At 39.0% G+C, this 12,141-nt stretch overlaps 1 protein-coding gene across 2 annotated transcripts in view; it reads left to right on the top strand.

Annotated features, from left to right (window-relative positions):
- rai14 (retinoic acid induced 14) overlaps window positions 1–11,657 on the top strand; it is a 52,297-nt gene extending 40,640 nt beyond the window's left edge. Inside the window, exons 11-21 of one of the 2 annotated variants that reach the window (XM_084935066.1) lie at window positions 241–327; window positions 1,958–2,047; window positions 2,228–2,353; window positions 2,869–2,970; window positions 6,380–7,090; window positions 7,298–7,776; window positions 8,451–8,619; window positions 8,730–8,897; window positions 8,973–9,131; window positions 9,492–9,557; window positions 9,795–11,657. In XM_084935066.1, coding sequence (XP_084791192.1) covers window positions 241–327; window positions 1,958–2,047; window positions 2,228–2,353; window positions 2,869–2,970; window positions 6,380–7,090; window positions 7,298–7,776; window positions 8,451–8,619; window positions 8,730–8,897; window positions 8,973–9,131; window positions 9,492–9,557; window positions 9,795–9,881 — 2,244 coding nt within the window. In that variant the 3' untranslated portion in view covers window positions 9,882–11,657. The remainder of the gene's footprint in view (window positions 1–240; window positions 328–1,957; window positions 2,048–2,227; window positions 2,354–2,868; window positions 2,971–6,379; window positions 7,091–7,297; window positions 7,777–8,450; window positions 8,620–8,729; window positions 8,898–8,972; window positions 9,132–9,491; window positions 9,558–9,794) is intronic. The other variant, XM_084935067.1, reaches the window with a different exon arrangement.
- The last annotated feature ends 484 nt before the right edge of the window (window positions 11,658–12,141 follow it).

The raw sequence follows: 12,141 nt of genomic DNA, 5'->3' as shown, positions 1-12,141 counted from the left end.
ACTTCAGACTAATTTCAGTTTCATAGCTACAAATAATATAGTTCAGTTTCTCTTATATGTTAGTGTCATAATTCCGAGCTTTGAAAAAGAAAATCTTTAATTGCTGTTTTTGAAAAAGAAATCTTAATTCTTACTGTAGCACCCACCGATTGACTCCTCTTACTAACCAGCACTGAATCCCACTTTTCTTTCTCTTTTTTTTGTCACCTTCCCCCTCTGCCTCTTTTGCTGGCTCTTCAGCATGATCAAGTAGCTAAGATAAGTGATGAACGGATCATAACTCCCAAAAAACGAAAAGCACCTCCACCTCCCATTAGCCCACCTCAGGTAAATGCATGTGTCTCTGTCTGGCGGCTTGTACCAGTGTGCCACTCTCCATATTAATATTAATGCATGTTTGTAGTGTATTCATACAAAGTAATATAAGAACAAAATCAGTGATTGCTTATTTACATACTATCTGTAAAGGTCTCTTCGACAAACTATTAACTGATTTCTGGTGAGAAAACATCAGCCAAATTTTTCTGTTCATGTGCATGTATAATCACTGGCCACTTTATTAGGTACAGCTTTCTAGTACTGGGTTGGAGCCTCTTTTGACTTCAGAACTGCCACAAGTCTCCATGGCATAGATTTAATTAGGGGCTGGAAACATTCCTCAGAGATTTTGGTCCATATTGGCATCACAGATGTCCATAATGCAAGTCTCCCATTTCACCACATCCTGAAGCTGCGCTATTGGGTTAAGAGCTGGTGACATTGGAGGTCATTTGAGTACCCTGTATTCCTTGTCATGTTCAAGAAACCAGTTTGAGATTGTTTCAGCTTTGTGGTGTGGCATGTTATGCTAGAGGACATGGTTAGCAACAATACCCAGGTATTAAGTGATGCTAAGTTGTTAGTAATAGGTGCAAAGTAAAAAAAGAATATAGGCCAAGCATCAGATTCTCCATTCTCATGTTCAGTTTGAACTTATTACACATGCAGACTGTCTGGACACAAGGCAGGATGGATCCATGCTTTCATCATGCTTACTCACAATTTTGACCCTGCTATCTGAATCTTGCAGCAGAAATCAATACTCATTAGACAAGGCCACATTTTTTCCAGTCTTCTATTGTCTAATTTTGATGAGTCTGTGCCAATCAAAAGCCTCGCTTTCCTGTTCTTGGAGGATTTGGAGATGTTCTTCTGCAAGCCTTGATCGTATCAAGTGGTTATTTGAGTTACTGCTGTCTTCCTATTGGCTTAACGCAGTCCAGCAATGCTTCTCAGTTATCTAGCATCAGCAAGTAATTTTCACCCAGAGAACTACTGCTCACTGGATATTTTATCCCTTTCTGACCATTTTCTGTAAACCCTAGAGATGTTTTTTGTAGGAAAATCCCATTAGATCAGCATTTTCTTTAATAATCATAAATTCTGTTACTCAGTTTGAACTTCAGCAGGTTGTCTTGACCAAGTATACATGCTTATATGTATTGAGTTGATGTCATGTGATTCGCTGATTAGGTATTTAGTATTAGGTATACTGAGCAGTTTAACAGGTAACCTATTAACGTGGCCAGTGTGTATATTTTATGCACTGACATAATTTATGTTATTTTAGTTGTTTACTAAAACATTTCAAGTAAGTTATGTTATACATATGGGTTTAAAGTGCACACCATCAGCTTTAATTGTAAGGTTTTCGTATCCAAATTCAATTAAAAGTTTAGCGATTACATCTCTCTCTCTCTCTCTCCCTCTCTCTCTCTCTCTCTCTCTTTTTTTTTAAGAGGCCAAAGGTAAAAATTGTGGAAAGTGTGGCATTTGCAAGCTGTTTCTATAAACAGTCAGTGCAGTACAGGCCATCCTTAGGGATTGTAAAATGTCTGAGAGATGGTAGCGACATTAAAAGTGGACAAATCAATGATAGTAATTTATCAGGAAAATTAATGCAACAATCCTCCTTTAGAGCTCTGGACCCTCTTCCCCTTCAATTGTTACATCTACTGGCACTCCAGCATCCAACAAAAGTGACACTCCTAAAAGATTCAACTACAAGGTAACAGAAAAACACAAGGTATTAAAAAAGAAATATGAAACTGAAAGCTGCATTAGCCTTTAGGCTTCCATTTTAAGTACTTGGGGTAAATTCTTTCCATCAGCCTTCATGTGATGTTTTTTTTCCTCCCAGTTTTTTCTGCCACTCGTCACTCCTTTCTCCTCCCCTTTTTTTTCACAGGAAGATGAGATCAGAGGAACAGCATTGAAAGAGGAGGTTGACAAGGAGAGAAACATGCTGCTGGAAACAATCGAAGACCTGAAGCAAACGGTGGAGACGGTGACGGGTCCTGAGCTGGATACAAAGGTGACTAATATATAGTTGACAGCACTTTGGTGCTTTATTTAAATTCCATATATGCAGGTTTTTAAACCGGGTGTATTGACTAGACCAAATTATCTGGAGAAAAATAATTAAATTAATAATAAGTATTAGCATGCCTTGTACATGTGAGTACCCCACATAGAGTCAATATACTGCATTTATATGTATTTTGTATGAAAGTTAATCTCTTTTCATGCATTTAGGAAAAACTTGAATCAGAGATGTTTGTGTTGTGCATATTTTTAACTAAATATTTTAACTTTAGATTAATCTTAAACAGTTTTCTACGTATAATATGTTTACAAAGAAGCCAGCCTGCTTTTGTAGTTTAGTGCTAAACAAACACAACAGCTTTTCAGCATTCTTGAAGGAGGTCTATACTAAGCTTAAGACGTGCCACGACTCGTGTTGTTTTTCAGTAGGCAGGTGGTGGTCCTTAGCGTTGTCTTTATGCCTCAGTCTGGTATGTGAATGTATGTGTGCGTATGTCCTGGCAGGCCGAGCAAAGTTTCACAGCGTCTGCTGCTCTGGTTTCTGCTCTGCAAGCCAAGATTATGGCTCTCACTTTGGAAAACCAGCAACTTGCAAGCAAACTTAAGGTATGTAACCCATTCATTCATGCTCAGGAGTTTAGCTATGAAACAAACAACCAAAAACAATCAACGAAACAACAGTAAACTGCTTGTTTAAGCCAGGTTACTACTGCAGATTGTTTAAAGTGATAGATTTTTAAAAAAATGTTTTCTGTTTTTTAACAAACCACAAATAATGTAGTAGTAGTAGAAGTAGAGAAAAACAGAAGCACAGAAGAAGTCGGCTTACAGTATTTCGGTGTTTGATCCTTTTATGCCCGGCGGGAAATCATGAAGATGATGAATGCCTCTTTACTGAGCGTGCTCGTTACACTTAGGAAATAGGAATGTGTCAGTTTAACTACAGATTATGTGACATTTGTTTGTGATTTAAGCCGGAGCCTGAAAAGCTTACGAAGACGATTGCGGTGGTTTTTGAAAGCGTTTAAGACTTCGAACAACAGGATTCAGTTTACGTCATCAAGTATACTATTGTTTTGTTTCGTTTTTCACATTAATAAACACACAGAATAATTACACTTTTGTTTGTGTTTCCGTTCTAAGTTTTGTCCTAGAGCTTATTTAAAGCATATTAAAAAGGTAATAACTTGTGTACTCTTTATGGTTAGCTGAATGCCAGGGAGCACTAGGAAAACTGCAGAAAAGCTCAGCCTAACAACAACAACAACAGGATTACCAGCAAACTGCACATTCTTAAAAGCAGGCAACCTATAGTGTGCATATGCATCAGTGCAATGACCTTACTGGCTTATGTGTCATGTGCAACGGTGTGTTTATTTCTGGTAACCAAAACGTAGTCCAACTTTTACATGTTTTAATTTAATGTTACTTTTAAAAGTAATATTACTCAACACTGGTTTCTGTTTAACCTCCTAAGACCCGAACTCTACCACGGCATGCATTTTTAATTTCTCTTTGATATTTGGGCTGATTGGGACCCAATGAGTGTAAAAACAAAGAATTACCAGATTTTTTATTTTTTTTTTACCTGATTTTTTGTTCCTAAGAAAAACGAGAGCCACATATGAGGATATTCGTTTAAAATTTTGATAGAACAGTAGCAGTATAATGTCTTCATAAGTGGATATCAGGCCCTAGTAGAGCAAAATTAAATATTTTGGTCTAAATAACTCAAAATGTGATGTTCACATATGTGGACGCCAGGTCCTAGGAGGTTAAATAAACAAAGCTGACACTCTAATTATCCCTCCTGTCCTCCCTTAATGCTGCTGCTCAGTACAGTTGAGTAAATGAGCAATAATGCATTTGTGTAATATCTTATATCTAATTGTTAATTTAGTGGGTGTGTGCATTATTAATTAATCTGCCAATCCTGATCAAATTAAACAGTTGACCCAGCTTTGTGGTATTTTCATAAAGTGACTGTGCCCTAAAATTGTGTAAATGTGGCTGAGATTGAATCCATCAGATTGTGTGTGATAGAAAGAAAACATGGCCACTGGCTGTGGATTGTAGTAAGAAGTGTTCAGTAAGAATAGAAAAGTGAAAGTTTATAGTGTATTTTCATATTCATATAAAAAATTTTTATAAATATAAATTTGAAAAAATATTTTATATGAAAAATTGGGGAAAAAAATTCATATAATTTTTTTTTTATAAATATAAATTGGAAAAAATATTTTATATGAAAAATTTGACTCCTATTCTTAAGACACCCACAGCTATATAAATACTAGAGATGGACCAATCCGATATTATGTATCGTATGTGTCACGTGATAGAGCGGCTGTCTCTGCGAGACCTGTCGGCGGTCTGGTGGAGCATTTGGAGCCTCGCTACATGCTTCCAATCCATTTAATTTCGGAGAAAACTATCCCAGAGAAGTAAAGCAAGTGTGTATAAGTTCATCTCTGAATGCTTGAATAGTATTTCCGCGTTAAGCTAAACAACTGATATTTGGAGCCACAGCTGGACTGGCCATCAGAGTTTCATATTGAGGAGAAAAGGAATCGATTTGTCCCGTACTTCAGCTAGAATGGAAAAAAAGACACAAAGCTGGAGTTATTCTGTTTTTGCTGCACAGCTGCCTCTCATTCTCTCCCCCTTCCTCCCCTGTTGCTACTTCAACCATGAAACTGATCAATGATCAGCTGGTCGGCTTTTCTGTCGCAAGTCCCGTCTTTCTTGTTTGTTTATCGCCCACTTTGCGCCAGAAAGAGGAGACCAGTGGATAAACAACAGTAGCACGTTTAAGCGTGATCAGCTGTTGTTAGAATTGATTTAATATTACTTTCTAGTATTCGCTGGTGTTTGCTGGAGCCACGGCTGTAAAAGCTACTGGTCATGATATCGGTTTGGATATGTGGTGAGAGGGAAACATGAAGATGAAACCAGATGTCCTTACTGAATCATCAAAGCTGAACAGTGATGGAGAAACAGGTTTACCTTTTAGGTGACAAGAATGAGTTGAAGGGTTTGAACTGTTTCTGAGAGACAAATAACACCAGGATCCTTTTTTTTATGTAGCTGACGGCTGGTAACTGTGGAGGGGCGGGTCTAGCAAAGTTTTGCCAGGGGGGCCAGGCAGGGCATTAACAGGGAAAGGGGGGCACAAAAAATACTTTTCTTTGTTATTTCATTTAAAATGACTAACTTTTAATAAATAATTATCTGAATCTTACAACCAAAGTGGTCATCTGATTAAATGTATAGAAATCCATAATTGTATATAGTAACTATTAAGTCTAATATATACCCTAGTAAGCTATAGTACTTTTTCCTTTGGGAAGGTACCATCTGTGCAGTCTGCAATTCTGTTGAAGAAAGATGTTGAATCTATTTAATTATTGCAGAAAAATAACTGATTTCTGTGCATTTGTTTTACACTTGCATTAAATTAAAGTTGATTACGTCGATTAAGCATCGTGAGGTGGGGGGTGGTTCCCTAATATTTTTGCTGGGAGTTGGCAACCCTGCTAGTTAGGTTGTTTAATATTTCTGCTAAGTACTCTTTAAAACACCTGAATAGGGAGGATGGTCTGGGTTTAAGTTCATTAGATTGATCAGTGTTGCTGAACTATGAAATATTTTGGGTGCAGTGTATTTTTTGCATACAGGTATAACAGAATAGCTTTAGTGTTGTTGTTTATTTAAACTTGAGTATGAACTTATAAAAAATGCAGCAAGATATTTATAAAAAACAGTTTTATTGATTACAAAATACACTATATCGGATTCATATCGGTATCGGCAGATATCCAAATTTATGATATCGGTATCGGACATAAAAAGTGGTATCGTGTCATGTCTAATAAATACCTCTGTTTTTTGCTTTGTAGTTAATCAATCAAAGCGAATGTGAGAGAAAAACATAGCTGCGGTTTCATTGCTGAGCTTTTTGTATTTCCAGCCTCACTCACTTTCATTCACTTTTGCCTGTTCCCTCATCCCACAGAAACATCCATCCCTCCAAGGAAATGAAAACCTGAAGGAGATGAGTCGTCCAAACAGCATTGCCTCCAACTCATCTTTCCACTCTACCCAGGATGAGTTTGAGTCATTGCCTCAAGTCCCCTCCACCACTCAAGTAGAAGGGGAAGATCCAGGAGCTAACTCTGTGATACTGGAGGAAGAAGAGAGGGAGAAACTACGAGGAGGAGGCGAAGAGGAGATCAGATTGTTGAGGCAGACATTAGAGAAAGTTCAGATAAAACTGCTTGAAACCAGGAAGGAAAACCAGTCGCTTCAGGCTCAGCTGAAGCCAGAGCGAAGCAGGGAAAGAGAGGACAATGAAAGCGAGAGAGGAAGAGAGAGAGAGCTGATGGAGAGTCTAGCAGAGCTGCAAGCCAAGCTGACTGACACTCAGGAGAGATACCACCAAGCTGTGGAGGAAGTGGAGAATCTGAGAGTACAGGTGGGAACGAGAGAAGGCCAGGAGAGCCAGAGACTTACATCATCCACACTTGAACATGAAGTAACGCAGCTAAAGGCCCAGCTCGCCCAATCAGAGTCAGAGGTAGATAAAGCAACACAAAATATCAAACGTCTGGAAGAGGCACTGAAGAAGACGGAGGAGGATAGAGGGAGCGCTAAAGAGAAAGAACAGAGGGCAGCACAACTTGAGGAGCTGTACAAGGAGGCACAGGAGGAAGTCAGGGTGCTCCAGGTAAATGCAGGGTTCTTCTATATGAACAAAATTGATTTGTCCAACCTTTGTAGTCTGTTTCATCTCTGCTTGAGGCTGACAATTCAAGATTTAGCTGATCTCAGAGGAGCAGAGGTTTTTTTTTTCTTTAAACTGCTTTTTAAAATGCAGTTTGCCACATATCATTCATCTTTATGGCCTGCAATTTATCCCCTTTCTGTTGCTTAGGAGGCTCTAAAGGGCACAGTGCCTGTTGAATCTGCAGCCAAAGACTTTGAAGAGATGAAGGCTGCCCGAGATGAGGAAATCACTGGACTGCAGCTCCGCTGCAGGGAACTTTCACGCTCCTACAGTGAAACCAAAAATCAGCTCAATGCCACTCAGAAACAGCTGGCTGAAGCTCAAGCTGAGAAGAGTACCTCCCCCTCTCCAACTTTGGAACAACAGGTGCAGGTGTTAAACAGTAAGGTGGAGGAGCTGCAGAGGCTGCTAGCTGAGGCTGAGAAGAAATATTCATCTGCTCAAGAGGAGATTTCACTACTGAGGAAGGCGGCAGAGGTTCAGGCACAGAGCTCCGTGGCTCTTGCTGATCAAATGCAGGTGATGTCGTCTCTGGGTAATGCGATCAAAGAGCTGGAAAATGAGGTGGAAGCCTTGAAAGAGGAGCTACATCAAAAGACCACACAGGTGGAGGCTCTTCAACACAGGTGAGTGAAAAATAGCGACACAAACACAAAACTAAATATGTCAAATTTTGATGATGAACATGTTTCCTATTTTTTACTGAGCTCCACCTTGGTTGGCTACAACAAAAATCTTACTTATACATTGACGCACCTGTATAAATAACCTTTTGGATAATGTGAAATAATAACAAGTAAAAGAACCTAATATTGTACTAATGATTATCAGTAAATGAGTATAAAATTAAGGCACAGACTATATATAAAAGAAGGATGCACACAGTGTACCACAAAATCACCGATAGGTCTTGTGGTGTAGCAGCCTCAAGTTTAGCATAATGATGCCAAAAGTGATCATAATGAGGTAATAGAGTGCTAGTATTAGTGTTATCAGCTAATACTAATTGGCTTGTTTAGGAATGTATATCTGTAGAATGGCACTTCATTTTTGAGTTTCCTGCAGGTGTAACTATGCAAGTTAATGAAAGAAAAAAACAAGCTGACTAATCTTGATTGTTAGAGAAATACGTTTATCTCATTTTTTTTAAATATGAAAATGAAAAAAATAAAAGATATTAAAATATATTCACATCAATTACAGGGTTACTGGGTTTATCCATTTCCATTAAATGTTCCTCCCTGCTAGAATAAAATGTACTTTAGTTCTAGTTACTACCATGTGTCCCCTTCACAAACAGGCTGACAGCTGAGAAGGATGTCACCCCAGATGACTCAGTCTCCTGTGTGGAGCATGACACAGTGCGGGAGCAGCTGGAAGGTGAAGTGAACCATCTGACACACCTCCTCCAGGAGGCCCTCAGGAAGCAGGATGAGATGGCCCTGGAGGCTGCTGATGCCTGGCAGAAGGTGGGAGGATAGGCAAAAACAACATATCCACTTTCCAAAGGCTCTTTTCTCTCTAACATTTAGTACTATCTATTCTTAACACTTATCTTAACCGCTCATCCATCCATCAGGCACGGGATAATGGTGCAGAGCGAGAAGCCCTGCAGGAGCTAGTTATGTCAAAGGAGAAGGAGAACCAGACGCTGACCTCCAAACTGGCCGAGTCCCAGGATGCTGTGTGTCAGCTCAAACAGCTGGTGGAGAATCACACTGCATCAGAGAGAGAAAAGAACAAGAGGGTCAGTAATGAAATGGCAGCTAAAAGTATTTTCATTTCACGGTGAACTTGTTCAACTTGTTCTATCTTGTTGTAGATAGATGACCTGTCTCGAGAGGTGGTGAAACTGAAGGATGCCTTAAACAGCCTATCACAGCTCTCCTACAGCTCATGCTCCCCCTCCAAACGACAGCAGCAAAATCAGCAACTCGAGACGATGCAGCAGCAAATCAAACAACTGCAGTACCAGCTTGCTGTAAGATTTCTCATTAATAATTAGCGAATCGGTTTAAAAGCTCCCCAAAGGTCACAGAAATGTTCCCTTAAACTGCTTTTGTAATAAGTTACAGCACAATCTGTCACCACGCACGCACACACGCACACACACACACACACACACACACACATATAACAGCCAAAGCACAGCCATGGAAACAGCCACATTCCCATGTTTGTCACCCCCAGGCTTCAGTTATAATCAGAGAGATCTGATGAGCTTATTCCTTACTGGAGTCACAACAGTGCAACCTTCTGGGGGCTCTGTAAATTACTTACACTAGCTTTGATATAAATAAAGTACAGTTGTTAAGTTTGGGTTTGCCTCATGTCTTTTTAGGAGTCAAAGAAGCAACACAGTGAAGTAGTGTCAGTTTACAGAATGCACCTCCTCTATGCTGTTCAGGTAAGTCCATCCATTTGTTTATGTCTTCTTGGACTACAGCTTAATGATGTTCACTTTTAAGGGATCAGGTCACCCTAACTAACTTTAAGTCAGGCATTCAGATACTTTTGTTTGTGATTCGTTGGAAGGTTTTTCAAATGAATGTCACGTAATATTATCCACCTAGAAATCACTTTAGCAGTTGTTTTCTTTATTTTTAGTCAGTTGACTAACTGACCGTCTGTCTTGGACCTTTAGGGTCAGATGGACGAGGACGTCCAGAAAGCCTTGAAGCAGATCCTGATGATGTGCAAGATGCCAAGCCAAGCCAACGAAGCCTCCTGAGACAAGCAGGGAGTGCTTTACCAAAAGCATGTTGTCAGACACACGGTGCCTCTGGATGAAGCTTGAGGATTTGTTTATAAGGAACTGGTTTACAATCAGGTGTTCATTGCCTTTACCTAATGTCATTTTGACCCAGTTACCTAACCTGCACCTGGTATCAACATGTCTAGGTAGCTTACTGTAATGTGAACGCACATGTAGTTGAAGTCGGCCGTGTCCTCCCAGCTCATCTTCTTGTTAATCACATCGCAGGCACAATCATGACAATGAGAGGCTGTTTTAATACCAGGATGAATGCAAACATTCATGGACCGGCTGTCAGGATCTAGATATAGCGTGCATGTTCATACCAGGTGGAATTGGGGCGTTAATGTTAGCATGTTTGTCAGGTCAGGGTTGTGCTCATCAGCTCACTGATAATTCAGATAAACAGAGGAACCAGGTGTTTATCGTGTGTGTACCAGCCAAATTTAAAGTGTGTACATGTTAACACTACACTGAAGATGTGCAGTAACCCTAAATCACATGCAGTTGCACACATGTACCCATCAGCCCAGTGAAAACAGTGAGTCCGTTTCTGTTCGAGTGTCTATTTTATGATACAGCAGTGTTAGTATTATCTGAGTTTGCTGTAAAATGTTAACTGTCTACATTTTCCCGATAGAATTAAAATCATTTGTGCTGTGTTAACAATTGCATGAGTCTTTGCTCTACAGCAGCTCAAAAATTGCTGGACTTGTATGAAGAAAAAGCAAAATGCTGTTTGATATTTTCCTATCAGTTAAAAAAAAAAATTGTAAAAAAAATAATAATTATTAAGCCGTTTTACCCTGTCGTGTTTTTTTTTTTTTGTTTTGTTTTTTTTTTTTAAATAACTGTACTTAAATGATAAGGGTTGATATCTTAGATGTCCTTGTTTTGTGTCAATGTTTTTCCTCGAATATAACAACGCACTATTTGTTCCAGTGGCACCTGAATTAGAACATTTTCCTCTTAATATTAATATTATTATTATTATTATTATTTTTACATATGAGGGGTTAACTGTTTACTGTAGTAAAAAAGTAACAAATCTGAATTGTAACAAAAGTCCAGCAGTGGGCTGAATATTTTTGTCTTTCTGACACAGAGGGGGATAAGAGTTTTACTTTTTATATTCCCTCTACTCTTCTAAGAGTTGCAATCTCTTACATGAAAAGCATGTAAAACGTATTGCTTGATATCAGATGGTTGAGTTGTGTAAAAACAAAACACAAGTTCTCCTATCATGTGCCTGTAATCACACAGTATTTTTTTTGGTTCTACAGCAGCTTCAACAGGATTCTTTGTACCATCTTTTAATTTATTTATCTTTACCAGAAATTGTATTCCCCCCCCCCTCCCTTTCCCTCAGTTTGTAATACTGTTCTTTCTCTCAGTGCTCCTTTGTGTGTGCAGGAAAACACCGTACAGTGTACTCTATTGGACACTTTTAAAATGCACAACCCGTTCACTGTTTAACTGGAGTCATACTGAATTAAATTGTATCTAAGTGACTGACCTTCTCACTGACCAGGTCTTTATCGCCCGTCTGAGAAATGTTTGATCGTATGCGTGTCTTCAGTTCTTCTCGTTTTCTCTAAGCCTTGACTGAAACGTTTTTACCAAGAAAGGGAAACAAAGAAGCAGCTTGTCCTGTTGGTTGTTTCTTTTCTAACACTTTTGTAGTAAAAAGAGAAACTTGTTTGACAACTGTATTTTATCCACATAATAAATTTTGAAGATACTGCACATTTATCTGTTTTCTGTTATGATTAAGAAAGAGTAGCATTTAACCAGAAAATGAGTGATGACTGAGTGCTTATAGCTAATAGGAAGGCAACAGTAAATCATATGATTGGGGATCATACATGAACACTACATAACACAATACATAATTGGTTTATTTATTAGGTACACACGTTCAACTGCTCAACAGGCATGTAGAAATGGCCGAGACAACCTCCGGAAGTTCAGAGAGTGCGAATGAGGAAGAAAGGTGATTTAAGTGATTTTGAATGTAGTATGGTGACTGATGCTGATCTACTGGGATTTCCCACACAACCATCTCTAGGGTTTATAGAGAATGGACTGCAAGAGATGTCAAAATCCCTTGTTGATGCCAGAGGTCAAAGGAAAATGACCAGACTGCTTCTAGCTGATAGAAAGGCAACAGTCACTCAAATAACCACCTGTTGCAACCAAAGTCTGAAGACAAGCGTCTCTGAATGAAAAAACAAAA

The sequence above is a fragment of the Perissodus microlepis genome, chromosome 7, assembly GCF_051167445.1.
Source record: "Perissodus microlepis isolate ML-2025 ecotype Zambia chromosome 7, ASM5116744v1, whole genome shotgun sequence".
NCBI classification, from domain to species: domain Eukaryota; kingdom Metazoa; phylum Chordata; class Actinopteri; order Cichliformes; family Cichlidae; genus Perissodus; species Perissodus microlepis.
This window is presented reverse-complemented; position numbering and strand designations above follow the sequence as displayed.